This window comes from Miniopterus schreibersii (genome assembly GCF_964146895.1).
Source record: "Miniopterus schreibersii genome assembly, chromosome: 22".
NCBI lineage: Eukaryota > Metazoa > Chordata > Mammalia > Chiroptera > Miniopteridae > Miniopterus > Miniopterus schreibersii.
The window spans coordinates 226,513-250,548 of record NC_138124.1 but is presented as its reverse complement, the minus strand read 5'-3'; the positions used below and the strand labels follow the sequence as shown (position 1 = coordinate 250,548).

Here is a 24,036-nt window from a genome sequence, read left to right as displayed (position 1 = left end):
ATTTGATCTTCTGTGTCGACTCCACTGTTGATTCTGTAATGTACTCTTCATTTGTGACTGGTTTTAATGTATTCTAGTTCCGTTACATTTCCTGTCCCTTTGTTGAAGTTCTCACCGAGTTCCTCTACTCTTCCCCTAAGTTCATCGAGAGTCCTTATAACCAGTGTTTTGAACTCTGCATCTAGTAGATGGCTTGTCTCCGTTTTCTTTAGTACCTTTTCTGGAATTTTGTTCTGTTCTTTCATTTAGGACGTTTCTTTGCCTCCTCATTTTGGCAGCCTCCCTGTGTTTATTTCTATGTATTAGGTAGAGCTGCTACATCTCCTGGTCTTGGTAGGGTGGCCTTATGTAGTAGGTGTCCTATAAGACCCAGTGGCTCAGCCTCCCCCATCACCCACGCTGGGCACTCCAAGTGCCCCCACATTTTGGCTGTGTGCACCCTCCTGTTATAGTTGAGCCTTGATTGCTGTTGGCACGTCAATGGGAGGGACTTACCCCCAGGTCTACTGGCTGCAAGGCCTGGCTACGAGCACTGTGGAGGATCAGGTCTTGCTTAAAGTTTAAGCTGTGTTGGTGGTTCAGAGTCAGCCTACGGTTCACTTCTCTCCTCTGCACGTGTTCTGAGCCCAACAAGCACCCGTGAGTGAGGAGCCTGGGAAGCAGGCTGTGCTCTGAGCTCAGGCCTGCTGCTTCTGATCCTTCCGGAGGCCTGCTCCTTGGCCTCAGGAGCTCCCCACACCTGTCAGTATCCCCTCTGCAGATCAGTGGATGCACTTATGGCCTGTTACTCAATGTCCCAGAGCCCCTGTATCATATTATGTTGGCTGCTGCTTTAGTTATTTTAGATACAAAGGTCCCTGTTGCTGTGACTTGTCAAGTAGTTCCCATTAACTTTTAAAAACAAATGAGTTTGGTGGCTTTGTTGTTTTTCAAAACAAAACAACAGTCACTTGTATGTCTCTTTACCCTCGCTACTTCCTCTGCATTCACAGCTCCAGTACGTGCAGTGGGTGACTTGGGGCCAGGGGATGGTGACTTGGGGAAGGACAAAAAGAAGCTCACCTTACTTAGTACCTAGAAATCAGAAACTCAGACCTGACCCCCGACTCGAGGCGTCAAGCAGGCAAGACCACACATGTTGGCATCTGAACTTACTTCTGCCCAAGAGTCATCACCATTGAGTAGATACTATAGACGTTGTCTGAAAAGCGAAGTGCCAGTATACTATACATGCATTAAAACAAACAAACCAAGAAGGAAAACAACACTAAAGGTGTGTTTCCAGGAATACCTCCGGCTGCCGTGCCCGAGCTTCCCGTCTTCTGCCTCGCCCCAGGAGTAGACCTCCCCTTCTGAGGAGAGGGCCAGGCAGTGCTTTCCCCCTGAGTTCACAGCTACTTTTCTGATGAGCACATGCTGGATGGACTCGAGCAGTGTCGGGGTAGACACCGACTCCGTTCCACCAACGCCCAGCCGGCCGCCGGCGCCATACCCAGTGGCGTAGAGCTACGGCAAGAGAGAGCAGAGATGTTGATTTTATCCAAAACACCCTATGTTTTAGTCACTGAAACCCAATCAATGCTCTGGACACTTCTACCTCAGAGAAATAAAACTTAAAGTTAAAAATCACAGGGACAGATAGTTAAGACTCTATTTGTGCTTTATCAGAGCTCTAACAACGAAAGAAAAAGTTATCACTATTAAAAATACTGAACTTACAAAGTGTATTTTGAAAGTAAGGTCATTTTCCTAGAAGCACTTCTGTTTTGTCTAGAATGCCAACTATGATTAATACTAAGGAAACAAGAAAGACTTAATTACCTACCATATGCAAACCCCTGATAAAGGCACTCACAGAAAAGTTATAAGTAACATTTCAGCAAGGCAGCATGTCAGCCACACAACAGAATACACTACTTTCCTTTCACTCTAAGTGGTTACTGTTTTGGAACACAAAAACATCTTTATCATTAATTTTTTAAAAATCAGATTGCCATTTCCAAATGCATGTCAAACATCTCATTAGTATAAAAATTCAGTACTGTTTCATATTGTTTCAAATGTACTGCTGCATAAAAAGGAGACCTCAAGGATAAAACAACAAGCGAAACCAAGAGCACAGGTGGAGTGAGCCAGGCCAGCTCCCCGGGGAGGCAGGTGTGAGGCTCAGCACCCAGGCCAACATGGCAAAAGGAACAAATGTCACTTTTGGACGAGGTCACGGGGCTGTACTGCCGTCCTGCCATCACACTCTCGCCCCGCCGCCCTTGCTCCCTGGCGAAGCCAGCTGCCACGCTGCGAGATGGCAAGGACAGCTCGCGAGGAACTCAACCCTGCTCAGTACAGCCTCGAGGCAGCTCTGGGCTGGAGGACTGGGCTCGGCCACCTCTAGAGTCCTGACCTGGGGAAACTACTAGGTGATTACCCAACTCACCGTATTAATCACCAAAGGAGAAACCATCCCTGAGAATATTTTTAATGCAGAAAGTGTGTCTGACAAAAGCCAATATCCATTCATGAGCAGAAACAGAAGGAACTTCCTTAATGTGAGGAAGGCCACCTGCGCACACCACCAGTGAGCGCGTGGGATGTTCCGTCGCTGCTTCCTGTGCAGCCTGGACCCAGACCAGGAGAGTCCACGACAGGCCCCTTCACACTACCCTGCAGCCCACCCAGCACAATGGGCCCTTCCCCCGAGACACGGGAGCTGGGAGGAAGGAACAGGACTCACTCACAGACTAGGCCCCTCTAAAGAAGACACAGAAAACCTTGAAACGTACAAGAAAGAGCAGAATAAAATAACCAAAGGCAACATATAAACCTCAACTATCTCCACACACCAGCAGCAACCTTTCAAAACAGCATAACAGCAGCAAACAGAGAGGAGAACACCTAAGGAATCACTGACACGGAGCAGCTGTAACTCCCTGGTACGGACTCTGTTTCAAGGTAAGACTCCCGTTCAGAACTCAGGCAAGGCCACCCGGGAATCTGGTGGGACGGCTGCTTCCGGCACTCCAAGGCCGTTAACCGGGGATGAGGTTTCAGGAGGAATCCCGCCCAGTCCACGAACCATGCTCCCTCACCTTCCCATCAGCTGTGACCGCGAACAGAGTCTGCTCTCCACCGATCAGCTGCACAGGTCTGAGGGTTGCCAGGGCTTCACACGGAGTGGGCACTTTAACCTTTGCCCCTTCGATGCCCCCGAGCTGGCCCCTGTGATTGTGTCCCCACCCGTAAATCGTGCCACTGCCGCCAGCCGACAGCGTCCAGTCGTCGGGTCTCCTAGAGCCAACAGGAAGCGGACAGTTGGCACGGGGACCCACGTGGGAAACGCAGTCTCACACACAAGTCTGTGGTCTGGGTTAACGACCTGTTCATCCACTGTACGAGCTGTGCGTCCTGCTCCCGTCTGAAAACATCGTGGCTCTCGTGGAGAACGTCCATGCTTTCGCTGTCTGCCATTAGCTCACGGATCTTCTTAGCCACCTAGACGGCATTGTTGCGAGATTATAAACCAAACACTCATCTCTCAAGAACAGCAAAAGCAATACTGAGGCGAGGGGACGGGAGAACTCCCTTGTAAGAACACCCGGGAATGCCAACATCGACACTGGTTTCACGGTCAATATGCAACACCAACAATCATATCTAGTCTGAGATATTAAAAATGTTCAGGGAGTGTCGTTACATCTTTAGTTTACTAAAACTCTGACTGGAATTCACACTTCCACCTGTGTGCTGTCCTTACGGCAAACCCTGGCACGAGAAATGCTGCTGTCTTATATGCTGCGCTGTTTCACACACTAGGGCAGCAAGGGAAATGTTTCTGCATTCTAGACGTGATTCCAAAATCCCGCGTTGTACCTCATCGAGAAACAGCCGGGGCAATGGCGTCCGCTTGTCCAGGGCCACCGCCACACGGGAGGCCATGCAGTACCTCCGGAACCACGCCCACTTGTGTGTCTCAGCACAGCAGGGGAGGGTGTCTAGTTCCAAGTCACAGGCGAGAGCCACCAGTACCTGCAGACAGCGAAAATCGACAACACAGGGGCACTCAGGAACGCAGCTAATGCTCCCCCTTGCCGACAGTGACTGCCATAGACAACCTGTCATGGGATGCCACAGCCAGCCACCGTCACGGTGCCACGGACAGCCCGTCATTCAGGAACTCCTGATCCCAGGCCCACTGCTACATGCCCGGCCAGTGTTTTACCACCCGTTACGTGGGCCATTCCTACCCAGCTCCCAGCAATGCACCTGACACACAGGACCTAGGATCTGACAGCTACCATAACACTCCTCCTGAGTCAGCAAAGCCGAGCAGCTAGCATGTCAAGTGAGAGGGCTTAGGTCACAGTCATTTCTGGGAAATGTTCACATTCAACCTCAGCAAGGCCAACCCATCTGCGGAGGCCTGACAGGTGATACCTGCAGGACAGTCTCCAGCTCTCCCACCGCTCCCGCCAAGCCCAGGTTACCTTGAAGAAGGGGCTGTGCAGCAGCTGCTTGCCGCCCCGCACGACAGGGTCCTCATACTCAAACTGCCGCTCCAGAGCTTCCGGAAGGCCCTTCACTAGAGCGGCCAGAGCGCTGCCTGAAAAACTCTAAGGAAACAACCAAATTACAGTCTCACCCGAGGCCACAATGCAGGGACGCTGAGTGTTTTGTTCCTATGAGTCAAATGTTTATTATATTGGTACCATCCCCCCTAAAAAATGAGTATTGGTATTTTCAAATAGGAAAAATAAACCTAAAAGGACAGGACAAACAGTAAGAGGGGAGTTGGAAGTTCACCTTGGGACATCTGATTTCAGTAAAGCAACCCCCATGAGCCATCCCTTCCGGCCCACAAACCCGCCCCGAGTGTGGTTAGGATCGAATGTCCTTTAAACAGTAACCGCCTCCCCCAGCAAAACAAAGGCTCATTGTCACATCCCACAAACACAACCCCACGGTCACAGCCATCGGGACGCCGCTGGGTTAGATCAAAGGCCAGCGCACTCAGTACAGGCCGCTACCTAAGGGGAGCCTGCCCGTGACAAGGCTGCCCCATTCTCACGCTGGATTTCCCAGCTCTTCCCCAAGTCGGGAACTTAAATGATTAACCCGACATCACTCCCCAGGGCCGAGGGTCTAGAAGCTGGGCCATCTGCTCCCTACCAAGGCTCTCGCCTCCCCATCGCTGTCCCCCAGGAGCCGGCTGATGTTGATGGACTGTCCAAACTCCGTCGTCAGCAGCCTCCGCAGTCTCTGAAGGGCCCACATCCTGTGACTGGCAGCTGAAAAGAAGACAGAACATCAGGAGCTTGACCGCCTTTCCCATCGAGTGAGACGGGCGTGGCGGTAAAGACATTTCTACCTAAGGCGCTGAGCTGTGCGCACGCCGCCAGTGACGCGGCCAGGCGCGGGACGATGCTCCTGTTGGAAGCCAGATTGAGCCGGAAGTCCAGCAGGCACGTCACCAAGTCCATGGACGGGCAGGAGAGGACGCAGCGGTCAGAAAGGAGGTCTTTAGGACCTGGGGAACGAGCACCATGAAGTCCCGTGCCGGACAGGCCGAGGGCACGGGGAGACTCGCGCAATCTGACTGATGAGAACTGGGCCTCGTCCACGTGGAGGCCACAGGGAGAGGGTGCCCAAGGACCCGTCACTGCCCACATCACGTAACTACATCTGTACTCTGACATTTTATCTGAAAACCAAGTGACTTAAGAACCCCAACCAGCGACAGCCGCTTTCCCGCTGGAGAGGGTGCAGCGCTCACACCTGGACGGCGGAGGCGGAGGGCCGCTGCAGTCTGACCCTCAGCGAGGTGGGGCCCGGGCAGAGCTTGCTCTCCACGCGGCAGAGAAGGCAAACCACCAGCACTGAATGAACGTGGAGCATCCTCAGCGCTCCAGGCATCCAGCCTTGAGCACCGTAGCCCCTCACCTGCGGCCGGCATGATGGGGTAGACCGTGAAGCGCCAGCCCCACCCGTTCACGGAGCCGTCACTGATGAACTTCCACTTCAGCTCATCCCCAGGGATGCGCAGCTCGCTGGACCAGTCGGACCACTCCCGGCCTGGCGGAGGGGAACACACCCGGGGTTAGGCTCACCCCATCCCCGTCACCACAAACCTCTTTAGGCATAAAGCGGAACCATCCACACGGTGCCCGGAGAACGCTGGCACCTCCAACCCAAGTTCTCCTAAACTAGCGCTCACACTGCTCCAGGTGAGTCACATTTTACCACATCCTGTCCTTCAACACACAGTGCCAAGTCCTGGGGAAACTGAGGTGGGCACAGCCCTGATGGAAACGTCCCCACAGCTGGCACGTGGTGGGAGAGGCCTGCAGAGCCCACACTGGGTCGGGGGCCATAGGGGCCTCCTGGGGAGGGTGTGATAGGACAACCGTTACCCAGGCAACAGGAGGAAGAGCCCCACCTCCCCACAGAGGGTGCAAGTGTGCACAGGCCTGAGCACACAGGCCACCTTGAGGGAGAGTGGAGCTGCCTGGCTGGAGCCCGGGGCTGGGGCACGGGGTGGCACCAGCCAGGGTTCTGCTGGGCAGGGCTCTGCAGCACTGTGGGAGGGGCCTGGAAGGACTCCTGCCTGAAGCAAAGAAACCAGGCACCACCAGCCACCGCTGAAAACTGCACTGGCATTTGAGAAGCTGCCAGAAAAACTCCGTGCTCATCCATGACTACACCACTTTACCCAAAGCTTTGGGCAGGGTTTAATAAGGACCGTCCTATAAGGAAGCTCTGCTGGGACTCAGCCAGCTGGCCCACACATTTGGAGTGTGGCTGCTTTCACTAGAAAGGCAGAGGGGAGACGCTGTATCGGGAGAAGGCTGCTGATCCCGGCTCAAGATGCAGGATAAAGTCTGAAAAGATGTGCACGTGCCTGCACTGATGGCTCTCAGAAGCCCTGTGAGCCCCGGCAGGTGTGGCCCAGTGGTGAGAGCATCAGCCTGCCCACTGAAGGGTCGAGGGTTCAATTCCTGCTCAAGGGCATGTACCTTACTTGCGAGTCTGCTCCCCACCCAGTCAGGGCACGTGCGGGAAGCAACCAACCAATGTCTCTCTCTCACATCAATGTTTCCCCCCCACACTCTCTCTGAAAAGCAATGGAAAAAATACCCTCAGGTGAGGGTTAACAAAAAATACAAATAAATAAGTAAACAAACAAATGAAAAACAAAAAGCCCTGTGAAAGAGCTTTTAACAAACCTCCTACACAGACAGACTACGGCACGTCTGCAGAGCAGACAGACCCGGGAAGGTCTCCCCACTCCAGCGCCCTGCTCTGTGGCACATCAACCTCCACCTGGTACAAGCCTGGCCCTCCCACAGGTCCTACAGCCCCGTCTCCAACTGTCTGGGTGAGGCTGGGCCTCCCAGGCAGCCTGCAGCCCGACAGTGACCACTCTCACACTGCCTCTGCAGTGACGTGCCCAGAGGCAGGGGCAGGCACTGGGCAGACAAAACCAACTGGACTTGGCAGCCACACAGCTCACTGTCCCTCCTAAGCCTCGTAACCAAGCAGCAGCACTCCTGTTCAGGGGTGCTGCAGCTGTTCCAGGAGGTGGCAGACGTGCCGGCTCCACCTCCCGTCCCACCTGAGCGCACAGAGACGATCCTGTTGACGCCGTCCATGACCGTGAGCGGGTCGTGGCGCCTCTCCGTGGAGCACTGCCGGTCAAACTCCACCCTGAGTCCTTCTGCACCTGGAGGACAGGTGAGCGCAGAGCAGAGTGACCACTCCCACCTCACATACCACTTGGGAGACAACATCGAGCCTATAAGCATATGCATAATGGAAATTTCCCCCCAAAAAAAGAGAAAAAGTACTTGAACCAGTGTAGTCAAAAATCACCAATTTGACAAAAAACACTAATCTATAGTTTCAAAAATTAATAAACCCAAGCTGGATAAAGCGATCCATACCCAGCCAGGTACATTATACTGAAACTGTTGAAAACCAAAGAGAAAATCACGGAAGCAGTGAGAGGAAAGGCCACAGCAACTAACACGGGCACAGAGCACTACTGGCTGATTCCCCAAGGAAACAACAGAGCCAGAAACCAGTGGGGAGACGTATCTAACGTGATAAAAGGGAGAAAAGTCCGATCAACTGAGAATTTTATATCCACCAAAGTATCCTTCAAAACTGAGGACAAAAATAAAAACAATCCCAAACACGCACACACGGAGGGAATTCACTGGTAGGGGGCATGCTCCAGAAAACCCATCCAAGTGCTTCAAGCAGACCTAAAGCGATACCATATAGGATCTTGAATCCACAGGGCGGAAATGTGGAAATGGCAATTACGCGGGTTAAGGGATAGGTATTTTTTTTCTTTCCTAGTCTTAATATTTTTAAAGGACAAACATTGTATAAAGCAGGCCTTGGGAAACAAGAGTCCACCGGCCAGATCTGTCCCACTTTCTGGGTTTGCACAGAATGGATTGTATGTTTTGAAAATACTCCATGACCTATGGAAGTCTGCCAGTCCCTGGCATAACGCAATATAGTTACAAATATGTTGCATAGATTTGTACTCTACAGAGATACACTATATATGACGTTAATAGAAAAAAGGAGGGGAGCCCTGGCCAGTGTGGTTCAGTGGGCTGGGCACCGTCCAGGGCATCGAAAAGCTGCTGGTTTTATTTCCAGTAAGGACACATGCCCAGGCTGAGGCCTTGACCCCCTGTAGGGGGCGGCAGGAGGCAGCCAATCGATGTTTTGCTCTCAAATCAGTGTTTCTCCCTCTCTCTGATCAATAAGCTATTCTTAAAAAAAAAAAAAAAAAATCCTTAGTGAGGATTAAAAAAAGAAATTCTGTTCTGTAAAACTGTGATCGCACCCCCACTGATGTAATTACAGACACACAGCCAGCGGGCCCGTCCCTCGCGGCCCCGAATACCTGGGATCTTCACGGTGCCGCTGGAGGAGGTGTCGTCCGTGTAGGGGTGGCTACTCTCCACCACCACGGGCTGGGAGGACAGACGGCCACTCTGCGAGTCTGTGGCCACGTCTTCCAACTCGGTGACGCAGAGCTCCAGCAGCATGTCTGCCACCTGCGGGAGGAAGCGGGGACACAAACCACGCGGTCGCTGGGACGCCAGGGCTGCTCGCCTGCCCTAGGCCCCTCATGCAGGGTCAGGCTAGCAGAGTGGACCTGGGAGAGAAATCTAGTTCCAATCAGGGCTCTCTGTCCTCGCCTACAAATTCGAGATAGCACAGGGCTCACAGAGGGGCTGTGAAGCTCAGAGGTGGCCCAGATACAAGGAGTCGGACACGGAACACTCAACATGTGCCGACAAAGCCAAACGGCTGTGATCCCAACCGTTTTTGTTCAAGAGGAGAGAATTACCTAGTGAGGAGTCGCATTCAGGGAACAGAAGAAGCCGGGAAGGAGCAGAAAGGTGACCAAATGACCAGGATCCTAAAGGCACTGGGGATCAAGCTGGAGGGCAGGGGTCGAGAGGAACCTTCCAGCCACCCAGACAAACAGCGCCCGGGCTGCAAACCCAGGCACAGGTGGGGCTCTTGACCCCCCTACCTCCCTTCTCAACAATCCACAATGTCTTTCTTTCACCTTAAAATCTTAGTGATTCACACCATTTAAGTGGTCAACCTGGTGACCGCAAGCTCGTTTGCTATCTTTAACGAACAAGAACACGTCATTACAGCAATAACACATTAACCTACAAATTTTTTAATTTAGAAAAAAACACACAACTATCCTCTGTTCTATACATTTCCAAAATAAATACTTACATTTCCCTGGTTTCCCTCATATTTAGCTGACAAACAGATTAGCTTAGTACCCAGCAGATGGACCAATATCATTGCCATCAGGTATCGTCATTATAAATTCAAATGTCTCTCTTTTTCAGAGTCCCCAATATTAGGGCAGGTAGGACCCAGGAACAGCCTCCTGCCACTGGCCCAGGCAGTCTGAAGACACTCCCACCCTTGTTCCCGTCTCCCCTGAACCTGGTGGGTGTCACTGAGATGCAGATGCTGGTGTCACCCAACTCCAACTGCACAACCCACAGGGTCCTCTGGGCTCCGAAACCTTCCTCCGCACAGCCCGTAAATCCCCGGGAGAGGGGTACAGAGGGTCACAGACACAGTTTGGCCCTCAGAGCTCAGGGCCCAGCCTCATTTCTCCCGCCCACCCGCGACCTGAGTATCCTCTAGAAGCCATGTCTGGGGACCTCTGCCTCTGCTCTGAGAGACGTGCCGAGAATGGGCCCAGCAGGTGTGTGCACGACAAGGCTGGGTGTCGCCGCCTTAAAGGTATGTTCTTGTCCACAGCCTTTCCTCTCGTAAACGCAATAAACTTGTGAAAAATTAATGTTCTGCTTGGGCCCCGGCCGGGTGGAGCGCTGTCCCAAACACCAGAAATGGCTGCAGATGCGATTCCGTCACAGTCCATTCCTAGGGCGTGGACTCAATCCCTGGTCGGGGCGCACATGGGAGCAGTCGATCCATGTTTCTCTCACGTTGAGATTTCTCGCTCCCCTCCTCTCTCTCTAATCAGTAAACAAACCCTCAGCTGAGGATTTAACAATAATTAACATTCTGCTTCTGACGATTCCCCGTCATTGAATCTCTCAGAATTACGCCAAGTAACTCGCCGTGAAAAACTAGAAAGCGGGGAACCTGTAACTTCTAGATCTTCCTGAGGATGACTAAGAAACAAGCCCTAAACTATCCCCCAAGCCGTTCGCTCTAGTCTCACGACCACGCAAGCACACTAAGTACTTCATGGTTTTGGGGTGACGTGGGGCCCAGAGGACACGAAGCATAGTGTCAGGCACCTACCGGGCGGAGCAAGGGCACTCACTGATCAGCGAGGCTGGAGGAGGCCCGGGACGTCAAGACAAGAGACTCCCACACAATACAGACTTTGTACCATAGAACAGCCATGTGTGGGTTTTAAATGAAAGAAAATGAAACTTCAGCTCCCCGGGGCATTCGCCACATTTCAAGTGCTCCATGGCCAGTGGAGCTGGGGGCGACCACACTGGAGGGCGCAGGTACAGGTCTCCACGGCAGAAAGTCCTACTGGGCCCAGTGCCACAAAATCCCAAAACCTGTTTTAAAGCTGTGACAGTCTAAACAGTGTGGTATTAGAGCAAAAAGAGTTAGACTAATGGAACAGAAGTGTCTGTAAATGAACCCAATACACAGAGGAGTTACGAATATGATAAAAGCAGTTTCCAAGTTACTGGAAAAGATGAATTATTCAATAGGTGACACTGAGGCAACATGTTTGTCACCTAGGAAAAAATGAAGTGGACCCCAACTTACCCCTACATCAAGATAAACCCCAGATGACCCAAAAAGGCAAATGTAAGAAATGAAATCACAGAAATTATTAGGACAAATGGGTTTCTTGCAACAATGTCATGTCAGTAAGCTTATTTTCAGCATAATACAAAAGCCAGAAGCCATATAAGACAAAATCTGGCAGACTTGATGTCGTAAAAATTAGAAATTTCTAAACAGCTAAAAGCTTCAAGGTGACATCAGGGAAAACGGGGGGACAACTGTAGCACATCTGATAGAGGAAGGCCCTGCTTACAAGGAGCCCTTCTAAACTGCTGTCTACTAGAATGAAATCAGTCACCAGTAAGTCATGATAGCGGCGACAGCACCTATGGAGAGAAGGGCCACACCGCCCCCCGCGGCTCACCTGTGGGTAGGCAGTGCCCATGCCAGACAGCACGGCCGAGAGCACCTCCCTGCCCTTGTCCCCCGCCCGGCTGCACACGGACAACTTGAGCAGGTCGACCAGGACACGGGTGTCGTCTGAGACCAGCAGGCTGGTGAACTCATCCAGGGCCTGAGGCTCTGGGCCTGAGGCTTTACTTTGGCTTTCAGCATCCTAAAAAGTCCAACATAAAAGGAGGAATGACGTGTTAGGAGAGTCACCAGCTGACCCATGAACTCAAAGGATATGTGACTACCCGAGACAAATAGGGGACTTTATATGAGGCCTTTAAGACCAGGAAATGCCGGGTTAAGAAATGACAGTTCTCTTAAGATCCCCACCACCATGCTCTATGCTTTAAAAACCAGTGAATGTTTTACAAATTAATAACAGCATCTGTCAGAGGAATGCTTCGACCAACCACTAATAAATGACAATTTATACTGTGACCATGTTGGTCTTGCAGATTCACTGCAGGCGCAGGATAGGAACGAAGTCGCAACGTGCAGAGTCTGCCCCTCTCATAGGACAGGCCTGGCGCCCTCTGCCCCCTAAGTCTGCCCTCTGCTCCTGCATCTGTCTGGATCCTCTGCCTGACTCCTAGAATCTTTGTGAAGCGCCTCACTGGCGCGAACACCTTTCCCATAACCTCCTGTTCCTTGGGTCCTCTGAAAAAAGGAAAAATAAAGTAAGAGTTCATCCATCTCTGTGGTCTTGAGGAGGAATGTATCTGCCAAGAAGGGCTCCTCGGGGCCACTGCGCTCACACTCACGACCAGAGTCCAGCAGTCGCTGCCGGCAGATGCTGCATTTCAGGGAAAAGCCCAGACTAGCTGCCAGCCCCCAAATGTGCTCCTGCCACTGAGCCCACCGCACAGAGGAGCTGCTGGCGCTGTGTCCACCAACACGCCGAGCCCGGCCCCTTCCAGTTGGAGCCTCCCAAGAATCCTCATATGCGTCTAAAGCAACCAATCCGAATGTACAATGCAGACCAATCAGGACGGCACTACGTGGGCGTAGATGTAAATACACTATTGGGACAATGAGCACAATTTGAGCAGAAGATAGATTAAAAAGTCCTGACAGCCCTGGCCGGTTAGGCTCAGTGGTTAGACCATCAGCCCTCGGACTGAAGGATCCCGGGTTCGATTCCGGCCAAGGTTGCAGACTCAATCCCGTCCCAGTCAGGGCAAGTGCGGGAGGCAACCAATTGATGTGTCTCTCTCCTATCAGCGTTTCTCTCTCTCCCTCCCTCCCTCCACTCTCTCTGAAAAGCAATGGAAAAAATATCCTTGGGTGAGGACTGAAAGGAAAAAAAAAGTTCTGACACTCAGGAGTTCGCACTGGAGCATGGAGGAGGGACAGGCTGTGCCCACTGCTTGCCCAGCAGTGGTGCCGAAATGCTAACAGAGGCCCTGGGCGAGTGGGGACAGAGTACACCATGTTCTGCCCTATGTACTACTTCTGCACCTTCCGTGGACACTTAAGGCTATTTCAAAACAAAACACTCAGGAAGCCCCTTGACCTCTTTGGTTTTGGTCATGGTTTCTGCAATGATGCTGGCGGCTCCCGGGTCATCGGTCACAGGGATAAACGGCCGAGAAGAAGCCGAGGAAGCGGACGGCGTCACCGCGGCGGGGGTCACGGCATCCTCAGAGATCATCTAGTGCAGAACACACAAGGAGGGGCGCAGCTCAGCGGCACGGCACACGTCCCCCCAAACCCCTGGCCACCGGGAAGGAACCGGTCTCACAGCGCGGCGAGTGCTCACAGCCCGCTACCTCTGCGGTGGGCGGGGCAGCCCTCAGCCAGTACTTTCCCCTCCTAGGGAGCCTGTGAATAGTCACAGCAGGCCAGGAGGAGGAGACAGTGAGTCCCGTCGCTGCACGTTGGGTTTTTCCTTAAAATAAGTTACAAATGCTCTTGACTTTAAGAGCTGTAAGGTTTCAGAATTGGAGACAAAGGACTGTGGATTTGCATTTAGCAACTTTTTAAAAGAATAAGTTCCCTTTAATGCTAAAAAAAAGTCTCCTTTTTAAAGAGAATATTTTCTAATTCAATCCAAAAATCACAGCACTAGGCAGCGAAACACTGAATTAAGTGAAGGAATGCCGCAGACTTGCCTGGCCCGCCCCTTTCTGACCTAACGCTGCCTTATCTTTATCTTACCTCCCCTCTCTTTTCCTGCCATGGACTTGGACTCAGTCTGTCTTCAATGTCAGCAGCAAGCACGCATTCCTCTCCGTTCATGGGACTGGCCGCGGCCGACGCATCGGAAGGGGGTGCCGAGGAGGGGAACGAGGGACACTCCACCGGGGCGATCATGCTGGCCGGCATCAGGGCCCCAACCACGGCGTCCCTGTGAGGAGAGAAGGCAGGGCCTCGGGTGAGCTGCCCTTCCTGCTGGACAGCGGGCAGGAGGGCCAGTGCTGACCAAAGCGTCTCCTCACTTTCACAGGTTACATAGAATAGTTTAGGAAAAACACAGGACATGATTACAATGCACTCATTGCCTAAATGCTGAGACATTTACTCCTGATCCAAGTGCCCACAGCGATACCATGAGAAAAACTGCCAAACATAAAAGTCACAGCACAATATGCCTCTGGGTTTCCCTGAGGAATCTTCCTGGGTTTGTGTTTAGGCCGCAGATCAAGGGCCACGTGAAGGAGGCAGCCAGGACCCAGCGTCCTGTCAACGATTGTGTGGCCTCTGGTCTGAAACTGCTGTTTCCATAAGCATTCACCTCTCATCAGGTCCATCACCAGGACCACCAAGAGATGAGTAACTTACTCAGGCTGGAAAATAGAAGCAAAATGTTGGAAAACATCCGCTCATCAAAACCCTGCCCTACTGAGGGTGAGTAAGAGGATAACAAGTGGCCTGAGACATTCCTGAACCTCAGGATCAGCTATTCTTCCTCTGCCCCTACGGTCACGCTTAGAGTCCCTGGCCAGGAAGAGTAACAAAATGTTCTCTGACTTGGTTTTCTGATTCAGATTTCAACTATCAAAGCTCACAGCACTTAAAGGCAGTAACACACCATTCTTAGAGATATTTGATCAAAAACTACAAAAACCCAAAGCTTATATAATTGTGGGATTTTAAAAGCTAGCAAACCCGCCTACCTGGCGTACATGATCTGCAACGCGGTGAGTATGTGCGACAAGGCCTGCTGCTTGGCCAGATGCCCATCCAGGGACAAGAGAATCTTGGCAAGAGAAGGGCGGTTTGGTTTAGAGTTACTTGCACCACTGATTTTATTACTGGTGGCAGAAGAATCTGCATCTGAAGGCACACCTGGAGAGAACATGAAAATGTGGGTCTAATTTTTAAGATCACAGTTTGTTCTATTTCTGTAATTTAATCTTTCAGTTTAAACACACTGCAATCTCCATTTTGCTATTTCACAGATGAGGTATTAGGTTAATTAATGGTATTTCAGAGTAAAAAATGCACTTAATCTATCTTATTTATACTTTCATAAGGAAGCTATTTTCAGCAAAGTTTCTCTGTAACTGCAAAACAATGTGGATACATTTGTAAAATACACTTACAACAATTTATGTTGTATGTATAAGCTGTAAGAATGCTGCAATATCTACCTATATTTACTGACCCTTTGAAATGTAAGACAGAACCTCTAAAACAATGGAAAGCAGACAAGATGTCCAAAGTAAACAGTCTCACTAGACTTATGGTCCAGCTCACTGCCAAGAGTTCCTAGTCCTGGGCAGAGGGAGGGGAACCAGGTGGAGCCCAGGTGTCTCGTGAATACAGGAGGCAGGGACCAGAATGAGGGAGGCCTGTGTGGTCAGAACTCACAGGACAGGACCAGAGAGGATCTGCCTGAGAGTGCCCCAGAGATGTGAGGTACCCCGCTCGTCCCAGCCGAGGGTGCAGCAGAAGTTGATGGGTGCCCGTGACGGGGGCACTGCCCAAAGCCAACAAAAGCATAACATGAAAGGACTGAGGCCCAGCACACGGGCTGGAAGAACGGAGAGGGCCCAGCATAGCATCCACTCCCATCGGCCAGATGGGAAGACCTCCAAAATCACAGGGTGCCTAGCAGAGTACTCAAGAGGGTCTCCCTCAGTGGTGAGGAATAATCAGCCCCAGGCTAGTATCAGGCCAGAACCCACCTAAATCCAAAACAGAGACCCAAGTGGGTGTGTTTCAGAGTAACTTAACTGTATCTAAGCTCGAGAACATTTATGGACTTAGGAACATCTCCAGGACATACAGAGTTAGTCACAGTGTGGCATCCAACCAAGTTACCAGGTAACGTTACCAGGTGAGCAGACACACAGGAAAATACCACCCCGCTTAGACATGAGAAGAAAAAATCAGTGTAAACAACCCAGAACTGACACAGACAAGGAAATTGAAACACATCTGTATTCAGTATGTCCAAAAAGAGAACTAGAGACATAAAAGATATAAAAACACCCACAACAAATTTCTGAAGAGAAGATGACGATATCTGAGATTATAGTCTGGTGACATTAACAGCACATTAGAAAATTAAGAAAAGACTAGTGAACTTAAAGACATAGCAACAGAAACCAATCCAAAATAAAACACAGAAGAGGAAAAAAATGCAAAAAATGAGCAGAGCATCAGTTACCCATGGGACAACTGCAAAAGGAAGTAGAGTTCCCAAAAGAGAGGGGAGGGGAGGGAAAGTACAGAAAAAATTGTTTTGAAAAAACAGAGTGAAAAAATCTCGACATCTGATAAAAATTATAAACCCAAACACCAAAGAAGCACTATGAATCGCAAGCATGAAAAACATGAAGATTACACCAAGGCACACTGTAATCAAATTGCTCAAACCCTGGGGGAATAAAGAAAAAAATCTTAAAAGCAATCTGAGACAAAAGACACATTATGTTCAAAAGAACAGAGATATAAATGACAACACATTCTCAACGAAAACAATGCAAGCTAGAAAACAGTGGGACCATGTCCTTAATGTATTGAAGAAAAAGTTGTCAACCTAGAATTCTATACCCAAAATATTTTGCAAAACATGAAGCAAAATAATGACTACTTCAGCTATTAAAGGTGCATAATATACACCCTAGTGCAATTACTAAAATAACACAGAGTTCACAGAAAACAAAGGAGAAAAAATAAAATCATAAAAAATAATTAATTCAAAGGCAGGCAAAAAAAGAGACGACAACAATGAACAGCTAGAACTAACAGAAAATAAATAGCACAATGACAGATTTAAAACCAATACATCAGTAACCCTGTTAAATATAAATGGATTAAACACCCCAATGAGAGATTGTCATAGCAAATTTTAAAAAGCAAAATTCAACTACATTTTGCCTGAAAGGAAGCTTTTTTTAATATAAAGACAACAAATTAAAAGTAGAGGGGTGGAAAAGACATACCCTAGTATATCACATGGCTTACTTATGGTAAAGCACTGACCAAAAGAAAGCTAGAAAGGGGCTCATTATATCAGACAAATTACATTTAAGAAAGCAAAGAGCTTTGAAGCAAAAGGAGAAAGCAAGTAATTATCACGACAGCAGAGACAGTTAATAAAAGACAAAAAGTAAATGTCTACATCCTACATCAGTGACCTAAGCTTATAATGTAAGAAACAGGAAGATCCCACAGCAATGACCTAAGCTTATAATGTAAGAAACCAGAAAAAATTAAACCAGATGAAGAATTTAAAAAGATTAGCACAGAGATCAGTGAAATAGAAAAAAATTTAAAACCCATAACTTGTGATTTGAAAAAATTAATAAAACTGATATGTCTCTAGGCAAACAGGAAAGAGAAGATACAATCACCAAGATAAGGAATGAGAAAGATGAATCACCACAGACCCTCTAAACACTAACGGAAAATAAGCAAATACTGAGACCAACTTTATGCCAATAACTTCAACAATTCAGGTAAAACAGACAACTTCCATTAAACATATAAATCTTACTAGAAAGGAACTAGATAACCCTGTATTTACTAAAGAGATTAAATTTGTGGTTAAAAAACAAACAAGCTCCACAATGAAAATTCTAGGCCCAGATGGCTTCATTGGTGAATTTTATTGAAATAATACCAATTCTACAAAAATTTAAAAGAAAAACTGGAAAGAAGGGGACACTTATCATTTCATTCCATGAGGCCAGCATTACCCCGATACTAAAACCAGACATGTTACTAGAAAAGCACAGACCAGTATCTCACACGAACACAGAAGGTAAGCATTCTTAGCTTTTTTTTAGCAAAATGAATCCGAAAAGGTACAAAAGGAGTAATGCATAGGTCAAAAGCCAAGTCTGAAAGAAATTTCAAAAGAACAAAAAAAATGAATGAGAAAGTAAATACAATGTATCAAAATTTGTGAAATGCAGCTAAAGCAATGCTGAGAGGAAAATTTATAGTACTAAAACTTCACATTAGAAAAAAGGCCTCAAATCAACTATCTAAGCTCTCACCTCAAGAAACAAGAAAAAAGCAAAATAACCCTAATGCAAGCATGAAGAAAGAACTAATGAAGACGATAAAAGAAACCAATAAAACTAAAAAACAGATAAGCAACAGAGAAAAATCAAAGAAAAAAAGGAACAAAACCAATTGGGGTCTATTGAAGGAATAAAAGACTGACTCAAAAACCTGTAGGTGAATACTCACAGCAGGTTTTATTTGTAAGAGCCAACAACTTGCAATGATCCATGTCCTTCAGGGTACAGTTAAACCACGGGACAGTAGTCATCAATAGAAATGAATCGCTGACAGGCACTGACCTGGCTGAATCTTCGGAGGATTATGCTGAATGGCATATGCATAATGTGCCGGAAGTGAAGATTATGGAAGCACTGAGCATACAAACTGCAAAGAACAAGGCTGCAAGTCAGGCCTCAGCTTCACCCACCTCAGGAAAGAAAACAGCACAGGAAGGCTAAGTAACTGGCCCCAGTTCACACAGCTAACAGTTGAAGCCAGACCAGATTCCAGTTATTTTTTAATGGGATGAAGATTAAATGCTCTCCATTAAAGATAGGAAAAATGGTATTTATATTAGAATGAAGAACGCTGAACTTCCCCTAAAACATCAATTGTGTTTCCATACAAGGAAGGATCTGACTGTATCTAGATAATAGCAAGAAACAGAAGAAATGTCTAAAATACCATTCATGACAGCATGAGCAACATGCAATCCTTAGGGGTAAGTATAACAACATATACCAAGACCTGAAACTACAAAACACTGCTGAGAAAAATCGAAGAACTAAACAGATGGAGATAAATACCACATTTTGGGCTGGAAGATTCAATATTGTGAAGACAGCCCAAATCGATGTATAGTCAATAGAGTAAAAATCCCCAACAGGCTATTTCATAAAAGTTGAGAAGCTGATTCCAACAGTTCTATGGAGATGCCAAGGGCCTAGAACACCCAGAGCATACCTGAGCTAGAACAAAGCTGAAGAACCACCACAGCCTGCATTCTGGTCTTTCATGAAGTGACAGTAGTCAGGACAATGTGGTCCTGGCACCAAAATACAAAAATACATCAGCAGCACAGAACTGCAGGCCCAGAAATAGGTCCACACTTCCATGGACAACTGACCTGACAAAGGTGCAAAGCAATTCAACAGAAAAAGGACAGCTTTTCAACAAGAGCAACTGAAATAACTGGACACTTAATACAAAAAAAAATAGATTCAATCCATACCCACACACCACATATAAAATTTAACTCAAGATCAAGCACAGACCTTAATTATGTAAAACTATAGAACTAATATTTTAAAAAACACACACACAGAAAAAGAGTCTCTATGATCCGGGCTTTTTAGGTACAATACCCAAAGTATGATCCATAATGAAAAAAATGAATAATTTTTTTTAAAGTTCAAAATTCAAAACTTTCTGCTCTTTATAAAATTTACCTGTGTGGAGAATGAAAATACAAGTCATCTTGGGGGAAAATAAGTGCAAATCATCCCCCTGACAAAAGGCGTGGATGCAGAATAATAAAGAATGCTCAAAACTCAGTGACAAGAAAACAAACAGCCTAAATGTAGGCCAAAGATACAAAGACGCTTCGACAAAAGACATGTGGATGGTGGGTAAGCAAGATGCACAACGTCCTCAGTCACTGGGAAAGTGCAAAGTAAAACCAGAGACGCCGCAATGAGACGCATCTACAAGAATGGCTGAAGCTCAAGACTGACCATATCGAGTGTAGGCAAAAACTCGGAGACGCTGGAGCCTTGTAACCCCCCCCCCCCGGGTATTTACCCTCCAGAAATGCAAGCGTGTCCGTGTGGAGACTTGTACACAAATGTCACAAAAACTCTATTTGTGTAGCCAAAAACTGAAAGCAGCCCAACAATCCATCAACAAGCCAGTGGGTGAAAACACTGCAGTACCTCCATAAATGCTACTCAACAACAAAAAGAGAGTGAACTGGTGATACACACAACATGGGTGTTCTCAAAATTGTTAGGCTAAGTGAAAGTGTGGGATAAAGTACATACTGCATGATTACATCTTATAAATACACACATATAAAAGTCTGATAAAACCCAGCCCACAGTGACGAGGCAAGCGTGTGGCTGTGGGAGGCAGGCAGGCGCTGAATGGGGACGGTGCACAGGTTCACCACCCTGGGCAGCGACGCTCCCCCGGGGGCGCAGGTCAAAGCCGGTGGGGGCTGCACGAACCACACACGGCTCCCCATATGCCAGCTTCACCTGAAGGGAGCTGATGAAGACACCGAGCCTCGCAGGGCCGTGCATCCCACGCAGTTGTTAAGACTTCCCCATGTGCGTGCGCCCAGTATGGGAATCAGCATCACACTTCTGAGCTCCCTTCCAGCCTGCAGAGCTCGCCGCAGAGCACCCAGGGGTCCTGCGGCTGGGGTGCAGGACGCTGAACACCACGACCGTGGACCCGGGCGCTGTACACTTTGTCTGTGACACTGCTGTACCGTAGAGAAGGGCCCACGTAAAACAGGAATCTGTTACCTAGGTAGGAAGCACCCAAAGGGTCTCTCGCAGTCTGGAACAGGACAGGCTCGTGGACAGACGGCGTCGCCACATCAACCGTCGTCCACGCCACACTGTGCGAAGACCCGCAGGCCACGCGCGTGATCTTCTGGCCCTCCAAGCCTTGCACAAGCGTGGGCTTCCTATTCACTGTGGTCGTGCCGTTGCCCTGCTGGCCGTGGTCATTGTCACCCCAGGCGTATACCTGTCAAGGGAGAAAAACAATTTCTCAGCATTTCAGGACATTTTCTTTAAATGTACTACATGCAGTTTCGGGTGTCCACTGGGGTCTTAGAACATATCCCACGTGGATAAGGGGGGCTGATGCTTTTCACTCCCTGGTTTTACAGAATTAGAAGGTATAACTTGTTTTTTATTCATTTTGATTAAAAAACAGTGCTAATTTGTTGTGATACGTGAACTTTAAGAATATACCATCCGTGATCCTGCCGTGGCAGGAGAGCCTCTGAAAGCAGAGGGACCACTAACACACGACAAGGTAACTAATCCCGAGGCGAACAACCTATCCATCCCTGAAGTAAGATAAGCGAGCGCCTGGCATCTGGGGCACCTTCCATGACAATGTCCTCGCACTTCCATAGGGACTCTGCAGTCAGAAAGCCACTCCTTACGACCCTCGCCCGCCAGGGACGATTTCCCGGGAGCCCCACCCGACAATACACACAGGAGCCACGTGGACACAGCCCGCCTCCACCTCCCGGATCTTCAAGAACCAAACGCATCTATCTCAGCGGAGTCGCCCTTCTGACAGGGCTCGTTGGCCCAGCTCACCTGCCCCGCGTCCGTGACGGCCAGACAGTGCAGGGCGCCGACGGCCACGTGCACGATCCGCTTTCCCCGGAGCCCCTCCACCACCTGCGGCTTCCGCACGTGCACGTCGGAGCCATGGCCCAGCCGGAAGTAGTCACCTTTGCCCCTGCGGAGTCAACAGTGAGCATTAGTGCACGGTTGGTCAGTCCACGGGAGGACTCCTGCTCAGGGCTCCGGAGCAGCGCGGCGGGGATGCCACACGGTGCCCGAAGGCGGCGAGGTGCATCAGCCTACCACTGCTCCTGCTGGTGAGACCGTGATGGGTGCTCCCAACACTGAAATTACCCACGTAGGTCTCCATGTAGAGACTGAAAACATGACTGGTGACCCCAAATGTCGCTTAAAGTCCTCTCTGGTGTCTCTCTTTCTCCAGTTACTCTGGGTCACGACACTTGCACTAAGGCCCAAGGTCACCGGGGCCCCACTCCCTTTGCATTTATTAAAACCCAAAGAAACACAAGAAACACAGGGGACCTTATCCAGGCTCCAACAAACCGGCACTGCTTCCACCCGTCTCACCAGCAGGCCTTGGCGCTGAGGTGGCAGAAGTAACCCCGCCTGCTGCACTGTGATGGGACGACACGCTGGGCTAACATGTCCTCAGTGCTCTGTCCCAAACAACCCGGTTACCATGAAAAACTGCCTCCTATAGGGCTGTCCCCAGGCCCCACTCGGAATAAATGAAGGATGAGACGCTTGGCTGAGCAAGAACACAAAGGCTTCAGCGTCTCTGGGCGGGTGAGAGGGAGGTTACACACCGCACGCACCGCAGGCACGCACACTGCTGGGGGCAGGGAGTGCACGCACCACGTCCACACCACTCCCGACTTGGTGAGGGCCAGCGAGAACTGGGCGCCACACTCGATCTGGCAGACGCCCTGCCCATTCAGCCTCTCAATGTTCTGGGGCACGTTGCAGCCTTCACTTCCTCCCCGGCCCAGTTTTCCGAAGTCGCCGTCACCCCAGGAAAACACCAAACCTGGTAAGGAGAAGACATCTCAGCCTGGTGTTACAGAGTCCCGCCCAGGGGGCCAGGGTCTGCCAACGTCCCCATGCAGGGACAGAGTCGGGATGGGCTCACCTTCATCCGTCAGAGCCAGGGTCTGGGCATCTCTGCTCCCACAGGCGACCTGGACCACTCTGTGCCCCAGAAGGACTTTCACCTACCCAACCACAAATCAGGACAGAGTCAGGCGCGGGCACTGAGAGAGCAGGGGCCACTTACCCAGACTAAAATCCAACCACGCGCGCATCTTTATGACTGACTAGACGCGAAGCCCAGCTCCCCGAAATCGCAGACGGCCAGCTCCCCGTGAGCAGCGAGACGCAGCATAATCACCATTTTGGGCTTCAGCTGTGTCGTGTTGTCCCCGTGGCCCAGCCGGCCGTACTCGCCGAGGCCCCAGGTGTAGAGCTCGCCGCTGGACGTGAGGGCCGCGCTGTGCGAGCTCCCGCAGGCTATGTCCCGGATGCGCTTGGTCTTCAGGGCCTCGATCAGCCGGGGCTTGTCACAGTTCCTGGAACGAGATTAAACAGCGTGTTTTTAACAAAGGAAAAAAGAACATGGACACAGATCTGCATTCACAGGTCAACCTACGTCCGGGACAAGGCAGGCGGAGTCGCACTCACAGCCATTCTCTAAAAACACGTTTTAAAGTTCCGTGTTCATCAAGAGCCTGCCCTGCTCACTTTTCTGCAAAAGGGTGACCCAAAGGCAGCATTACCAGTAACGGGCTCTGAGCAGGCCCCGGGACACACTCACATCCTGCTGAAGTGTCCGAGCTTGCCGTCGTCCCCTTCGCCCCAGGAGAACACCTTCCCGTCCACAGTCAGGGCCGTGGCGTGCCGGCCGCCTACAGGGAGTCACAGGCGAGGCTGTCAACGGGGGCACCCAGGGCGCCCCCCTGCCCTGCCTGGTGCGGCCCCTGCTCAGTGAACAGGTGCTGAGCAAATGGGTAAACGGGACCAACATTGCAGGGGGCAAATACACAGAACACGAGCTACAATTAAACTACAAAGTTCAAATCCCAGAAAGGATTGTACTCGCAAAGTAACAGGAAAATAACGTGCTTACTAATGGGGCTCCTGCTGCTAAATCTGTGAAGGTTCAGGGTGAGAACTGCCCCCACTGGGGTCACTTAGCAAAACCCCGTTACGTGCAACTAGGGCACCTGGCTCTCCCAACACACCCGCTCAGGCTCTCCCCTCAGGACTGTCCCCCGGTCTCCACCAGCTCGGGAGCCCCGTCCCCGACACTCGTCGAGCCCCAGTGCTTACAGCAGGCCCGTGGAGACAGCAGCAACATGCTCGGCTAGAACTACACTTCCCAGGCTCCCCTGCAGAGGGCACGGGGACGGAGGTGACAGGGTGAGGCTCTGGCGGCAAAGAGCTTCAGGTGGCCAGTGGCCCATGAGGGTGGACAGAGGGGCCCACCCCACCCTGCCCCAGGCTTCACAGGGAGAAG

The 24,036-nt window shown here is 50.0% G+C and overlaps 1 protein-coding gene across 4 annotated transcripts in view; it reads right to left on the bottom strand.

The window, feature by feature from the left end:
- HERC2 (HECT and RLD domain containing E3 ubiquitin protein ligase 2) overlaps positions 1 to 24,036 on the bottom strand; it is a 140,625-nt gene that overhangs the window by 17,397 nt on the left and 99,192 nt on the right. For all 4 annotated transcript variants that reach the window (XM_081124748.1, XM_081124750.1, XM_081124749.1 and 1 more), the window contains exons 60-79: positions 23,335 to 23,425; positions 22,912 to 23,089; positions 22,654 to 22,735; positions 22,380 to 22,551; positions 21,534 to 21,678; positions 20,721 to 20,946; positions 14,847 to 15,018; positions 13,888 to 14,077; positions 13,244 to 13,381; positions 11,702 to 11,893; positions 8,918 to 9,071; positions 7,607 to 7,714; positions 5,935 to 6,066; positions 5,363 to 5,521; positions 5,164 to 5,282; positions 4,482 to 4,607; positions 3,868 to 4,023; positions 3,374 to 3,489; positions 3,087 to 3,285; positions 1,292 to 1,506 (exon numbers count right to left, since the gene is read on the bottom strand). In XM_081124748.1, coding sequence (XP_080980874.1) covers positions 1,292 to 1,506; positions 3,087 to 3,285; positions 3,374 to 3,489; positions 3,868 to 4,023; positions 4,482 to 4,607; positions 5,164 to 5,282; positions 5,363 to 5,521; positions 5,935 to 6,066; positions 7,607 to 7,714; positions 8,918 to 9,071; positions 11,702 to 11,893; positions 13,244 to 13,381; positions 13,888 to 14,077; positions 14,847 to 15,018; positions 20,721 to 20,946; positions 21,534 to 21,678; positions 22,380 to 22,551; positions 22,654 to 22,735; positions 22,912 to 23,089; positions 23,335 to 23,425 — 3,070 coding nt within the window. The remainder of the gene's footprint in view (positions 1 to 1,291; positions 1,507 to 3,086; positions 3,286 to 3,373; positions 3,490 to 3,867; positions 4,024 to 4,481; positions 4,608 to 5,163; positions 5,283 to 5,362; positions 5,522 to 5,934; positions 6,067 to 7,606; positions 7,715 to 8,917; positions 9,072 to 11,701; positions 11,894 to 13,243; positions 13,382 to 13,887; positions 14,078 to 14,846; positions 15,019 to 20,720; positions 20,947 to 21,533; positions 21,679 to 22,379; positions 22,552 to 22,653; positions 22,736 to 22,911; positions 23,090 to 23,334; positions 23,426 to 24,036) is intronic.